The sequence below is a fragment of the Aplidium turbinatum genome, chromosome 1, assembly GCF_918807975.1.
Source record: "Aplidium turbinatum chromosome 1, kaAplTurb1.1, whole genome shotgun sequence".
NCBI classification, from domain to species: Eukaryota; Metazoa; Chordata; class Ascidiacea; order Aplousobranchia; family Polyclinidae; genus Aplidium; species Aplidium turbinatum.
This window is the reverse complement of record NC_137472.1, coordinates 19,062,182-19,078,443: the sequence shown is the minus strand read 5'-3', so window position 1 is coordinate 19,078,443 and position 16,262 is coordinate 19,062,182. Positions and strand designations below refer to the sequence as shown.

The 16,262-nt window shown below is 36.3% G+C and overlaps 1 protein-coding gene across 1 annotated transcript; it reads left to right on the top strand.

Annotated features, from left to right (window-relative positions):
• The first annotated feature begins 3,898 nt into the window (after nt 1-3,898).
• On the top strand, nt 3,899-15,795 carry LOC145786881 (uncharacterized). Its single transcript, XM_082598654.1, has 3 exons — nt 3,899-3,941; nt 6,724-9,639; nt 15,208-15,795. Exons 1-3 carry the CDS (start codon nt 3,899-3,901, stop codon nt 15,291-15,293), a joined length of 3,045 nt encoding a protein of 1,014 aa, XP_082454780.1. The 3' UTR covers nt 15,294-15,795.
• Nucleotides 15,796-16,262: the final 467 nt, after the last annotated feature.

Sequence of the window (16,262 nt, the reverse complement as noted above, 5' to 3'; positions counted from 1 at the left end):
AGTTAACAAATAATCCCATGAAAAACTCTTTCAACTTCTTGAAACTTAAATAATGACATTTTTGTCAACGATGCAAACTTAACTGCTTAAGTTTTTTTAAACTACAGTAGCTGATATTCCTAGCCGCCATGCCAGTTAAGAGTTAACCGCTTTGTAAAATTAAAAGATACTTTTTTTCGGCCTTTCTATATAGAACTATAGTTTTCTTGGAGGTAAGCTACCTGAAGGAGTGTTACGGTTGCCGTTTAAGAAAAGTTAATTCAAGGCAGAAAATCTTTAACGCTGTAAATATTACTAAATATTCAATGTCAGATTTTTAAATCAACCAACATGATTTTCAAGAAATTGTTTTAAAACCATGCGAGCCTGCGCGGTGAGATGTCAACCACGGGTTGATAACATGAATAAAAGTATTATTACTACAACTACAATATAAAGGAAAAATTACCATAGCAAATAATACAAACTATATTCCAAACGCGAAAACAAAACAATAACCTGCCAATTAACCTATGAAAGGGAAAGCCTTCGATAGAAACAATAGCCTGCCGATCAACGAATAGTTTACTGATAGACTTTGGCGGTTCGATTTCATGACCGCACTTAGTGTAGAGTTACGTTCTTACGTTAGCTTTGTCTTTGTGCAGGAAAGTCTTAATTAAGATCTGTTTTTGGATTTTGTTGAATTTATGTAAACTGTACAGAAGCAGCTTTTTTCAACTATGCAAAACGTTTGTGCAGCATTAACATACCGTGTAGCTTCATACAATTGATAAAGTTTCAGCAATTTTCTACAGATGCTCAATGGCGCTGTATTCTGTTACCATTTGTTCCATCAAAAAAATTGTTTCGAAAAGCGTATTGATAGCATCATGAAAGTTTGTCATAGCAAAGATGAGAGATAAACAGACAAAATTTATTGAGCGATGCAAAGCACAAAATTTAATACTGAGGACACCCCATGGCTAAATCAGCAAAAACATTCAAGAGTGCTTATACCGTATATCCAGAAACTTTATTCAGGTCATCATGGGTACTCACATCAGTTTCAGAATTAGCGTGTTATTGTACAAAAATTAATCGACTATTTCATTGTAAGGAAGCAAAACAAAATATAATGCAGCATTTTTTTACTAAAGTTGTAGGCTAGTTTACACAGGCTTAAATTCAGAATGCCGGCTACAGTTGGTTGTTGAAAACACCGCTCACCTCTACCTAGAATGTAATAAAATGGGTAGGCATAATTGCTGCTCGAAAGGCGACCGAGAGAAAGGAACTGGCCACTCTATACTCTCCTTAGTGCCGAAGGCTTAGTACAATGAGAACCCAGGGATATCTAGAGAAGGGGATATGAAGGCTCGCAGCGATTGCCTTATTCTCATGACACTACCAGGGCAGTAGTTTGTAGTGCTTTAAACATGTGGTTCTTTTTAAAATCGTAGAAAGTTTTGTAGTGCAGCTGGTACAATGAGCTACAGAAGACAGTTGGCAAATGTTATGTAGAGTATATTTAAAGAATAATTGTTTACAAAGACAGTTCAATAGTTACCAGTAAAAAGCTGTTTTTTATAACAAAGCCTTTTGCAGGAGGCTAGATGTAAAGCAAGTATATGGGTAGTTGAATTAACAAGCAACCACGAACATGCTGTGAATATCCAGGCCTGATGTTAATAGCGCAATGTAAGTTATCATAACAAGATTTATTAAACTACTATCGGTGCCAATTGTCATTTTACGATTACACAGGTTACTTACGATAAACAAAAGCCCTTCTATTGTCAGACGTAATAAAAGCCTTCGTATCCCCTTCTTTAGATATTCCTGTTAGAACCTTATCTTTTCTTACCCAATGCTTGAATCAAGTATGAGACCACCTTTACAATTTAAAAGTTTACACTAAATCAGCAATATCTTGCCAGTGAAAACGACATCACGGTAAATACAGGAGAGGAGCGGTTTAGGACAACTACTGATAAACATTAAACTTAAAGCTGCCGCAAAAATAGATTCAAATAAAACAGTGTATTGGTTTGCAAATTCAAAAATACCTTCAATTCTGTTAGCATTTCGAATTGGGACGGAGTGGGAACTGCTTGGGTAAATTAAGAATTATGTGAACTCAGTCAACTTTCAGTTTTCAGTGTCTTGCAAAGGTCGCACACGTTGAAACGCTATAACTTATGTAAATTAAATGTCCAAATTTATACGCTATTACAAAAGCAGATTTACAAATAATTTAGCACAAATATGATTGGAAAAGAATATAAGCCTTTCTTCGTTTAATTTTTTTTTTGTTTTTACGCTAATGATTCTAAAGTTTGTTGTTTTAGTTTTTAATAAAACAATGCAAGAAAATATCTGTTAATATCTTGCAGAAAACTCAGTCTGCTGTTTTGTACAATATTCAACAAATTGTTTTGTACCCACGATCTTTTGTTTAGCATTGTAGCCTGTTATTGTAGACCAGGGCTACTCAACTGGTGGACCGCGGTCCGAATGCGGACCTTCTGGGTGTTGATGGTGGACCTTAAGCTTTTGGAAAAAAACCTCATTGCCACGTTTCTTGCAGGTGGACCTTAAGCTTTTGGAAAAAAACCTCATTGCCACGTTTCTTGCAGGAGGGCTTCGACTCCCAGACTTCCTATCACTTTCTCAGAAATCCAATTCAAGTTACATTTTACCTAAAAAGTAGTTTGGTACAGATAGTTCAACTTTCGTGGTTGCGTGTGAAGTAACATATTCACCTGACCGCTAAAATATACAACTAGTCAAACTGGACCTTTGTTAAGATTAGTTGAGTAACCCTGCTGTAGACCTACTGGAGATTTAAATGCTGAGGAATAACAGGCTTGTAACAAGCCAAATTTATTATTTACCTCAACTTCATGACTATGCAGCAGGAACTGTATTTTCAATACAGCAATTAGTTTTGTTTTTTTTAACCAGCTTGGTGAATTGCTCAAGTTTTCACTTTTGTTTGATATAATTAAAACGCTGAAGATGAACAGGTTTTATTACAAATGGCATTTAATTTTAATCAATAATGAATAAACGTTTGAATTTCATTGACTAAATTATGGCAAAGTCGAAAATTTTGCGTTAAGTTGAAGATTTGTGCTTCTACAGTAGAGTGTCCCATTCTCAAACCAAATGAGTTACGCTACGCCACTGCGTAGATTCGCCTATATGATTTCCACAAGATTTTTACTGCAATGCGGTTCTGCTCGGTAAGATGTCAACCACAGGTTGGTAACATGAATAAAAGTATTATTACTACAACTACAATACAAAAAAAAATTACCATAGCGAATAATACAAACTTCTTTCAAACGCGTGAACAAAACAATAACTTGCCAATTAAACCTTTGAAAGCGAAAGCCTTCGATAGAAACAATAGCCTGTCGATAAACGAATAGTTTACTGATAGACTTTGTAGGTTCGATTTCATGACCGCACCTAGAGTTACGTTCTTACGTTAGCTTTAACAAAACGTTTGTGTAGGAAAGTCTTGAATAGACCTAGCAGCATGAGTTTACTTAACATAAAAAGTTAGATTATGTGATATATTTTTGTATGCAGCCTTCTGTTATTGCAAACAATAATATAGATTCACTGCTAAATCTAGTAGTCTATAATATTTTCTTTTTAATTGTAAAGTACGAAGACCAGTGTATGTAAATTTACGACTTTTATTTGTCTACTATTGTAATAGCCTACCATGAAACGCTGAAATACGTTTCCTGAAAAAATCAATGTTCTCTTCTTATTATATATTCTGAACAGGTCGCTGTTGAAATCACGTCACTAACTTAAATTTTTCTGCCGACTTTTGTATTTTACTTTGCAAGATATGCAACAGTGCATTTACAAGCTAGAAAGTTTTAATACAAATCTTACAATGCATCTCCTGGTTTTGCTTGCCATTATGACGCTTGTTATAGGTAAGAAACATAGAAATACTTTAGTAGCCTACAAACATTAACATCAAACTAGGAGAGGGTTTTTGTAAATTCAACAGCTTATCAACTTTTCTGTCCAATACTACAAAATGTATGAACATGTTTATTATTGCTCAATTAATAAAATCAGGTTTGGCTTGTACTGTAAAAGCTATTTTATTATTTGTGTAAACATGAGTATGTAGCAATAACATACGCAACGTTTGTTGGTTAACTTTTTTTGAACTGCCTTTCTTTCAATTTTTTTTTTATAACAGCGTATAGCCTACTTACTCATGTTTTTTGTTTTTTTATAAACTCAATTTAGGCGCACGTCTATTGTGGTACAGCAGCAAAATATCTTCCGACAAAACAAAACCAAAACTATAAATAAAAACACAAAATACACTTTTAGCAAGTAAAATAAAAGGAAACAACATAAAACGTAACAAATTGGCCCTAAAACGTATCTTTCGGCTTTACTTTGGGAAATTACTTCATGAAAATTATTATTTGATTGCAGTGATATACGCGCATACAAAAAATATTGACGCCGTCAGCGTAAACGCAAACGTTCGAAAAACCAAACGCCGTATGCGTCAACGTAACTTGTAAAAAAAGTCGGCGGTATCAGCGCCAGCGCATACACCAGCGTAAACTCATTTTGTTTGCTAGGTGCCAAACATTCACACGGTATAAACCACTCGAAACAAACAAGTTTTATTTTGAATTTCCACGAAGAAACACAAGCATCTGAAAGTGTTCATCTGACATTTTGCTGTGTTTTGGTTCCAATATGTCTTTGCCCAGTGGTGCCGAAGTAGGGGGGGATGGGGGGGATATATCCCCCCCAATATTTTGGCAGCATCCCCCCCAATAATTCAGAAAAAAATAGTTGCTATGAAGTTGTACTTCGATTTAGTTGTTTGTAAGCATCTCGAATTGCTGTTGTTTTTCTTTTATTGATGTTTAATCACAGTTCTAATTGTCTTGGATTTGACGCTAGACAATGAAGGACCTTCATTGAAGGTATTCCGGAAAAATTTGCTGCTAATTTTATTTGCAAGCACCACGGCAAAGAAGAGTCCCTGAAAGATTGGGTGGAGGCTCGATGGCAGCTACTGCAGACACTCAACTGCATTAAGTTATAAAATACTTTACAATCAGTTCATGGACAGAGTTATGTCTGAACTGACCGAGAGGTTTGAAAGTAGCCTGAATTCTGATTTGGCAAAGTATAAAGAACTTGCACGAATTTTCAAGACCGGCTTAGTTCCTGAAATGGTCAAAAATTATCCAGAGCTGAATAGACAATCGATGAGTTATCAAATTGATTCATTCAGCAAGGCAACAGCACCAAAATCTCTGTACGATGCCAAAAGAGCTTACCAGGCATTGTCCGAGTTGAAAAAAACCTCTCTATTCTCAAATACTCCAGCTGATGAAGAACCTCTTTTTGCTTGGTAAGCTTTGCTGCTTGTGAGAGGTCGTTTTCCAATCTTCGTAGATTGAAAACCTGACTGAGAAATACTTTGGGACAGGAAAGGTTAGATGCTAGCATTGTTTGCAACATTGACCAAAATATTCTTAATGACATCAGCATAAATGACAGTGCTAATGTATTTTCAATGAGCACTACCGTAAAACGCAATTTGGTTGTAACAAGTTCTTGTGATGTGTTTGAAAGTTGGCATTTTTGTCATAAATTTGCAAATGTTCTTCTGTTGCTTCGATTGTTTTCAGTCTCCTGACTAGTGAGTTTGTCCTATAGCGCACTAAGTGTAGTGATTCTAGTGAAGGAGAGGGTAAAAAGAAAAGTAGCCTATAACTTCTGTTGTTTTTTTTTGGAAAAACTAAGTATTCATTGGAAGGTCATAGCTTCGAATCCAGCTGGAGGTACCAATTTTTCTTTGCTTGTTTCTTAATCTTGCAGCAGTCATTCACAAGTGCACAGGTAGCGCTTTTATCTCCACTATTTCTTGTCTGTGTATTATGCTGTTAGCAGCTAATTTACCGAGGTCCGGTGATTGTTTAATAAACCTAATAGGCCTACCACAACCACTAAAATTGTGTATAAAAGTATGCATCCCCCCCAATGTTCAAAGTTGTCTAAAATTTGATAAAATTTTGATTTATCCCCCCCAATCCTCAACTAACTTCGGCACCACTGTTTGCCCATTGAAAACATTCTTTCAATTGCAGCGCTGGAAGGTATTATCGTGCTGTAGCGAAAAAAATACATTAAAAAGTATGCGTTGGCGCTATGCGCTAAAAAAACGCGAAAACTTTACGGCGTAGCCTCAAGCGCAAACTATCCAAAAAATGTGGCCTCAAGCGTTAGCGTAAACAAAAGTCTACGCCGCAAGGCTGCGACGTAGAATTTGCGGCGTATACGTACATCTCTGTTTGATTGTTAACTAACTTTTTCCTCTATCACCGGGTAGATAGTCTTCATGTTGCACATGTTGACTCACAAGTCACAAGGCATAAGTTATCATCAAGGCTATTATGTATTCACAACTCGAGTAGGTCTACAATAAAAGTAGAAACAATGAAAGTAGGCCTAAGTGATTTTGCTCACAAAGATATAGAATAGTATCATAATCAAGATGAGTTGATTGCAGCCATTGTTTCCATTTCTTTTGCTTTTAGAAAAAAAAGTATTTGTTTAATACCAGTTGTGGTTTGTTATCAAACGAAACGCATTTAGAAATTCAGTATAATTCTAATTCTTATTGGTAAATCAAACTAACGCACCTTTTACGTTCTATTAATGTTCAATCAGGCACAACAATAACAAAAGAAGACACAACCATTACAAAACTACCTGAAGCAATCTATGAAAGTTCTGCCTCCACTGAACTACAGATGACTACAAAGGAAGACACGACCATTACAGAACTACTTGAAGCAATCTATGAAAGTTCTGCCTACATTGAACTACAGATGACTACAAAGGAAGACACAACCATTACAGAATTACCTGAAGCAATGTATGAAATTTCTGCCTCCATTGAACTACAGATGACTACAAAGGAAGACACAACCATTACAGAACTACTTGAAGCAAACTATGAAAATTCTGCCTCCATTGAACTACAGATGACAACAAAGGAAGACACAACCATTACAAAATTACCTGAAGCAATCTATGAAAGTTCTGCCACCACTGAACCTCAGACAACAACAAAACAAGACACAAATGTTACACAGCAACTTGAAGCAAATTATGAAAACACGACTCCCATTCGATTACAGACTTCTGCAAATGAAGACACAACCATTTCAGAAGTACTTGAAGAAAACAACGAAAGCTCTTCCTCCACTGAACTACATACGGCAACAAACGAAGACACAACCATTACAGAATTACCTGAAATAAATTATAAAACTTCTGCACCTATCCAATCAGAGACAACAACAAAGGAAGACATAACCATCACAAAACCACTACAAACAAACTATGAAAGCTCTGCCATCACTGAACGACAGACAACAAACGAAGACAAAGTCATTACAGAACTACCTGAAGTAAACTATAAAACCTCTACACTTATCCAATCAGAGACAACAACAAAGGAAGACACAACCATCACAAAACCACTACAAACAAGCTATGAAAGCTCTGCCATCACTGAACGACAGACAACAAACGAAGACACAGTCATTACAGAACTACCTGAAGTAAACTATAAAACCTCTGCACCTATCCAACCAGAGACAAGAACAAAGGAAGACATAACCATCACAAAACCACTACAAACAAACTATGAAAGCTCTGCCATCACTGAACGACAGACAACAAACGAAGACACAACCATTACAGAATTACCTGAAGTAAATTATAAAACCTCTGCACCTATTCAACTAGAGACAAGAACAAAGAAAGACATAACCATCACAAAACCACTACAAACAAGCTATGAAAGCTCTGCCATCACTGAACGACAGACAACAAACGAAGACACAGTCATTACAGAATTACCTGAAGTAAACTATAAAACCTCTGCACTTATCCAATCAGAGACAACAACAAAGGAAGACAAAACCATCACAAAACGACTACAAACAAACTATGAAAGCTCTGCCATCACTGAACGACAGACAACAAACGAAGACACAACCATTACAGAATTACCTGAAATAAATTATAAAACCTCTGCACTTATCCAATCAGAGACAACAACAAAGGAAGACACAACCATCACAAAACCACTACAAACAAGCTATGAAAGCTCTGCCATCACTGAACGACAGACAACAAACGAAGACACAACCATTACAGAACTACCTGAAATAAATTATAAAACTTCTGCACCTATCCAATCAGAGACAACAACAAAGGAAGACATAACCATCACAAAACCACTACAAACAAGCTATGAAAGCTCTGCCTCCACTGAACGACAGACAACAAACGAAGACACAACCATTACAGAACTACCTGAAGTAAACTATAAAACCTCTGCACCTATTCAACTAGAGACAAGAACAAAGAAAGACATAACCATCACAAAACCACTACAAACAAGCTATGAAAGCTCTGCCATCACTGAACGACAGACAACAAACGAAGACACAGTCATTACAGAATTACCTGAAGTAAACTATAAAACCTCTGCACTTATCCAATCAGAGACAACAACAAAGGAAGACAAAACCATCACAAAACCACTACAAACAAACTATGAAAGCTCTGCCATCACTGAACGACAGACAACAAACGAAGACACAGTCATTACAAAACTACCTGAAGTAAACTATAAAACCTCTGCACCTATCCAATCAGAGACAACAACAAAGGAAGACATAGCCATCACAAAACTACTACAAACAAACTATGAAAGCTCTGCCATCACTGAACGACAGACAACAAACGAAGACACAGTCATTACAAAACTACCTGAAGTAAACTATAAAACCTCTGCACCTATCCAATCAGAGACAACAACAAAGGAAGACATAACCATCACAAAACTACTACAAACAAACTATGAAAGCTCTGCCTCCACTGAACGACAGACAACAAACGGAAACACAGTGATTACAGAACTACCTGAACTAAACTATGAAAGCTCTTCCTCCATCCAACCAGAATCAACAATGACAATAGAAGATGCTACCATGACAGCTTTGCTTGAAGTAAACTATGGAAGCTTTTTCTCCACTCAACCAGATACTACAGCATTTGAAGGCACAACCACTGCAGAACTACAAGAATCAAATTATGAAAGTTCGTCCTCTACCCAAACAGAAACAACAACCTCATTAGTAGATACGACTGTTACAGAACTACTAGAATCAAGTTTTGCAAGCTCTCAATCCGTTCAACCAGAGAAAACTACAATTGAAGACAAGACTGTCACCGACCCATTTGAATCCACATATGAAAGCTTTTCTTCCACTCAACCAGATCTAACAACAATGGAAGGCACAACCGTAAAAGAACTATTGGAATCAATCTATGAAATCCCTTCCTCTACTCAACTAGACCGAACAACGACAGTAGAAAACGCAGCTGTTTCTGAAGTATTGGAATCAACACACAAAAGCTCTTTCTCCACGCAATCAGCTACCACAACAAAAATAGAAAACACAACCATCACTGAACCACTTCAATTAACTTCAGAAAGCACATTTTCTACTCAAAATACTGGACGAATAACTTCTACTCAGCCAGCATTGACAACTCTACCAACGGGTAAGAAAAATGCACTTTTTACAATGTCTTTAGCATTTCTGAATATCGATTCTCTTGTTACTGATAAAGGAAAAGGTTTGACTGAGGTAGGCTAATGTTCTTGGATAGGCTATGCAATAGGCTACGGTGGTAAAATCAGTATCGCGAAACTCTGCTTCAAACAGTTAAGTCTCACATAGGCCTATATCACAAACACGTTTCATTGTTCCACATGTAATCGGATACAATTGCACATTTATTTCAATAATAATAATAATAATGTTAGTTTTTATATAGCGCGTATCCATCGCAGAATGCGTTGCTCCTCAGCGCTTTACAAAGCAGACAGTGTCAATGCAGCCGTATAAAGGCGCAACTGAGTACCTACATTATTACCCGAATCCACTCCATTACTCAGTGCCAAGCAGAAATTAGATTCAGTACCATTTTTAAAAAGTCTTTGGTATGACCTGACAAGGTATCGAACCCATGCCTACCGATTCAGAGGCGGGCGCACTAACCACTAAGCCACCGAGCCGGTTAATAGTGCAAATGTTTCGGCTTCTTTATTCTTACAAGCTTTATGCTACAGATTTTTTTGTGTTATTGGTCAAAAAATGTTGCTTGCGGACATTTTAGCGAAAATACGATTTATTTCATTAAAACTCAAATCAAAAGTTTATACGAATGTAAAAGATTTCAGGTGTAATTCTGTCTAATTCTGCTCGGTACAATTTTGTTTTTGCCCAACACAGCACGGAACTTGTCGCTGAGAAGAATAAATGATCAATTGCTGCAACATTCTTTGTTTTGAAACAAAAGATAAAAAGGGAGAAATAAAGATAAATGAAGGACTGTAAAATAAAACATAACAACTTTGGAAATAAATTAACAAACTGAATGTTTTATTCAGGGAATAATTGAATTTCAAATAGTGAGAGATAGTGAAACGCCTAAAAACAAGAAAAAAATGAAAGCCTAAAGAGTATTCTAGGCAGTTTAAAACTCTAACTTTGTTCGCTCACCAATGTCCAGCTTTTGTCTTTCTAATTCAAGTTTTAACTTTTCCAATTCATATTGCACTCTTCTTTCTTCTGCTTCGCGTTGCGCCTAATTCTCTTCGGCTTCTGCTTCGCGCTGTGCCCGCTTCTCTTCTGCTTCAGCTTCAAGTTCTGCTTTCCTTATGTCACGAGCAGCTCTTCTTTCTTCTCTTTCGTCAGCTTCTCGCTGAGCTTTTTGGGCCATTATCTTGTGATACTCTTCCATCACAAACTGAGACTTATCATTGTCACTCAGCCCCATTCGTTCAGCCATGCTCCGTAAGTCTTCAATCATCTCATGTTTGACGGTATCCGACATTTTGACAACTTATTGTTGATTTATTCTTTTGGTAAATCTTCGGTTTTTCGGTTTATCCCGGACAAGCCCCCAGAATGTCACGATTTCTTTCTATTTCTTACCAGGAAAAAGACTTGGAAAGGTTCAATGACGTAGTTTATAAGTTTAATAGGTCAAACCGAAAAGCAGTCAATTAAATGTCGAATGGTTCTACTAGTGAAATGATAATCTAACTTCTTGAAGGACTTTAACGAACGGCTTCTCAAATAACTCTAATTTCGAACACAATTTATATCAGCACCAATTCTCATCTACTTGTATTCGATTACTTCAACTCTCTTTCAACAATAATTTCTGCACCAACTACCAATCCACAACCCATAACACAACTCTCATAATCAACTCATTATAATCATCATAATAATTCATTACGCAAATTATACCACTATTTATAAAAGATTTGTTCGGTCTAGTAACTTCGAGAAGGTTACGTAATGTTGCATCACACGAACTCATCGTTCGGTCACGTTGCATTGAGCGGCATAAACAAGCAAGTTTAAAGAAGACTCTAGAACTGCACGTAGCAATCGAATGACCTAGAATACACGTTACATAATACAGATTTCGTAATCAGAGGTTACTTCAGGATAATATAACCGATGATAACCTGTAGCATAAGAATTTTACAATCAAAACAGCACGCTCGATCAAGATACAAGCGGCCCGTTGTAAGACCTAGCACATTGATTGTGACAGTCTGTAATAGATTTTGGTATGCTGATTGGCAGAGCAGAGTATGTAGGCTATACGATAGTGCAGAAATGTCGAATTCAATTCTTTTATTAACAATTCGTAGGCTATCTGCTTACTGTATTTGTGACGTTAAAATATCGTATCAAAGATAAGACTTGAAAGACTACACTCTCTGCAATGTGCTTGGCTGAAGAATTCTCAACTTATATTCATTCGTGGCACATTTTCATCAAGCAGATTTTTTTTTTAATACAACACAATCACGACAAACCGATCGATAGAACTTTGGTAAAGAATTCGCTTTGTTGTAGCCTACCGCAGACAAACAAAACTTGGCAACGTCTATAGGTTTAACCTTTTTTACAAGAAGCATTATATTTATAAACAAGTAAAAATAGTTTCAACCGCTATCAACACATCACTGTGTCCTTATAAAGAATTGTCTAACATGATTATATGTGGAATATAATCGCGGATATTTAGATATCTCTAAATACGGTACAATAAAAAAAGTGACAATAATAAGTTCAATTTGACTATGTAGGCTACCAACTACAAAGAATACTATACCGGTACTGGTAGTTTTAAACTAAATATCAGAAACGCAACAACTGACACAAGAATGATAACAAGCAAACAATTTAACAGAGAAACAGTTAGGCTACGGGTAGCGTTCCTTATTTCGATTAAACAAGGTTTACAATTAGATTAATGAATTTAAAATCAATTTCGAGACAGATTTGAATACCAGACAATAATAATCATAGAAATGGAAGATCTAACTATCAAATGCAATAAGCCCAGGGCCGGATTTACCAATAGGCTAGGCAGGCTGAAACCTAGGGCCTCAACGTCCAGGGGCCTCGAAATTCGGTTTCGAATTTTGAAATTCTTTTAAAAACTTGACAAGTTTAAACCCTACCTAAAGTATATATATAGCCTATATCAAGCTTTTCAGAGTAAAAAATTCTATACACATCTGGTTTGACAGACTTTCTAATCGAAATTAGAGATGAGTTTGACGAGTTTGATCAGCAAGCAAAAGCAACCTTGCCGAATATTAACTACAGAGCTGTCACTAGAGATGCACCTGACGCACAAGAAATGCACCTGACGCTTTAAGAGAACTCTCTTCAAAGGAAAGGTTTAAAATAAATTCCTTTATCCCTATGCTCGACGCACTTGAAGCCAATTTAAGAAGAGCTAATGTGTACAGTGACATTGCAGAAATGTTCCTATTTTTTTGCTAATCTGAAAGCAATTAAGATAGAAATTGTACGAGGAGTAGAACTGTAAAGGAAGCATATCCCGTATTCGGAAGATGTTGACCCGAAACTTACTGATGAACTTCCACATTTTCATTTGTACGTGAGACGAACACAAAACCAAGGGCTTACCATACAGAAGAGCAATCTATTTCCTTGTCTCATGGAGACCTTTATGAAATTATGTGCAAGGAAAAAATTAACACTGCCTTTCCTAATGTGGAAGCAATATTAAGACTGTTTCTACGCTTAATGGTCACTGTTTAAGTTTGTCACTCTCAAGGCTCAAAAGCATCAAAAATAAACTGAGATCGACAATGTCTCAAGAAAGGTTGTCCGCGCTGAGCATTCTGTGGATTGAGAGCATGGGCTACGTTAGAGGGGGGCCGCGGGGGTGATTACCCCCCCACCAATCGGAGTGGGGGGTAACTAATGCAAAATTACCCCCCACTAATGTAGAGATAAAATTTTCACTTTTAATATATTTTTTACTTTTGTGTTTCATTTTCATGTTTTTATTTTGTTGCACAACTTTTGAGGTTTTTGCTTGGAAACGCCGACTCGCAAGGCAACGCCAAACTACGAATCCTATCAAAAATCTTCGCATCACAATGCGCTATGTGTGACGTCATAGTTCTCACTGCTACAAACTGTTTAATTTCGCTTTTACCACTCACGAACGAAACCCACTACAGTTGCACTGTTTCAATGTCTTTATATTTTCGGTTGTTGTAAAAGTTAATGCATGTTAGCTTTTATTTTATTTTTTTCTGAATTGAATGTAGGCCTAGAGTAGACCCTAGATGCTGAAACTTTTTCGTTCACTGCGGATGTTATGGCACAGGTTATCGTGTTGTATTCATGCAATTGTAAATTAAACTATAGAAAGCTTTGACCTTAACGCTTTTGAACTTTTAAATGTAACCATTTAGCGTCTGAAGTGCGAAATTGGAGGACTTGAGCCAAGGAAGAATACAGAGGAATTTTTGCGTACGTCCAGTCCAGTCAAAATTATCTAAAAACCTCAAAAAATGTGGCAAATGTTATAAAGCTTTTGCTCGCGATTTCAGATTCGTTGAAATAATTTTTCGATTTTAGATCGTGTTGTATGGCAAAAATTTTGCGCCTTCGGCGCGAAACATGCCGCCTTAGACGCTATTTTAGAAACTGAAGCTTTCAGTGATAAGAAGGAGGGTCTGGGGGCGACCTCCCAGAAGTATGTGATGCGATAATTTAATAAGACTCCTGCCGATGTCAAAACATTGCTCCCGCCCTTGCTTAAATTACCCCCCCACTCTCAGGAAGTGTCCGGAGCCCCTGATTGAGAGTGACAAACTTAAACAGATAAATTTTGATAAACTTTTGCATGGTTTTGCTTTGACGAAAACTAGAAAAAAAAATTGGTAGCTTAGTCTTACTCTATTTGATGGCTGTAACTATTTCTTATGTCCTCGTAAATAAACTTTACAATTATTGTAACGGTTGTTTGATCAAAGAAATTAAAATTAAAAGCAAAACTGCCTTAACTAAATTTTTATTCTTTTAAATAAAAATTGCACCCATGAATGTGGAAAATGAAAAGAACGAAGAGTTTAATGCACTCATATTTTTAACATGAAGCAATGACATGTGATGTTGTTTAGAAAGAAATTCTGAGCTCAAAAATAGAGAGGGGCCTCACAAATGGAATAGCCTTGGGCCTCTCATGGTCTAAATCCGGCCCTGAATAAGCCCATCTTATAGCCTAACTACACAATTGTTTGCCTATGTCTTGTCATTTGTTTTGTGCGTTTTCTAACCAGTTAGCCTACTTGTACTGCAGCCTATCTTACGGTAAACCATTAGGCTAGGCCATAGAATATCAAGGAAGAAGGAGAAATAGGCCTATAGCCTAAGCTGTACCGGTATGGAGAAAAAGTGTACGCTTCGAAAAGGTAAACCATTTGGCTACATAATTAACAAAGAAGAAAGAGAAGGATGAGATGCTAAAAAAAGCATGAAGGTTTCGAAAACGACAAATTAGAATTTCTTTCTTGTTAGTTCTATGGTCATGTGTAACCTAATGGATTACCGTATCTTACATCTCGTGGGATCTGTTTTTCTCACAGAGTTGTTTGCTTGTTATCATTAGGCTGTAATGCCAGTTGACGCGGTTTGCTCCAGCAATTTCTTTGTTGAATGATGGTCTAAAAACGTTTTTTCGTTCCTCTGATGGTGGGTCTTTAATTTTCAGAAAGCAACGGGAATGATTCATCTCAACAGAAGCTCTCCAAATTATTATTGATTCTTGTTTTTTGCACTATTTGCTTAGCTATTTAGTAATTTTATTCCGCAATGAAAAACAATAGAAATGTCTAACTAATACGGTGTATAGTATTGTTTTATTTTTTTTGTGATTAACGTGTTCTGGATGAAAAAGGTAGCCTACTACACTACTAGCTGCAAAAAGCGATATAGCCTACCAGCACTTCAATGAGAGAAAAAGTGGTAAATCCTCATATTTCTGACCATCACAAAAAAGACAATAAACGACAACATAGCAGGAGTCTAGAAAGGGGAGAAGGCGACAAAACGCGAATGTGAAAACGTGCTTGAGACTGAAATACGTTATAAAGTTTTGAAAAGATTGGCGCAGTCGCAACCCCATTAATTTAGACACATGAAATAATTAAAGGCGAAAAGGAAATAAAAAAGTGTTTTCAAAAGATTATACATGCAGGCCGTAACGATATAGCCTATATTTTAGCTAGATGTTTATTTTATTTGCATGCATTTATTTGCCTAAAGATTTTTGAAGTTGCATCTTTTTACCAATAAATTTGTGGAGAAATATCTAAAATTAACTGAAATTTTGATAATTGTAAATGGTATCACTGTGATACTTGGCAGTCTGCTCTAGTGTTGCCAAATAAATTATTCTTTTCTGAATTATAGAAATTTTAATGAAGCTGAGAATTGATGATTAGAGGTGTACAGAATCCGGACCAGACCCCAATCTTATTGTTTTTCAAGAACCTTGGTTGAATCTGAATCTCTTTTTTTTTAGAAGTTAGATACAGGTCAATTTCAAATTCTTAATTTGTATCATTTTTTTTTTCAATTTTGAACACAAAAACATAAAGTTTGTATAAGTTTCTGGCTTCCTGGCAACATTCTCAAACCCATAAAAAAAGCTTTGAAATACAATGTTTTTTGTTTTGTAACTTTTGTGTTGTGAATTTGCGACTTTTAATTTCAAAAGGACAATTTATCCTGACCTGAGATATGTAGAAATTATCCGGTGCGCAG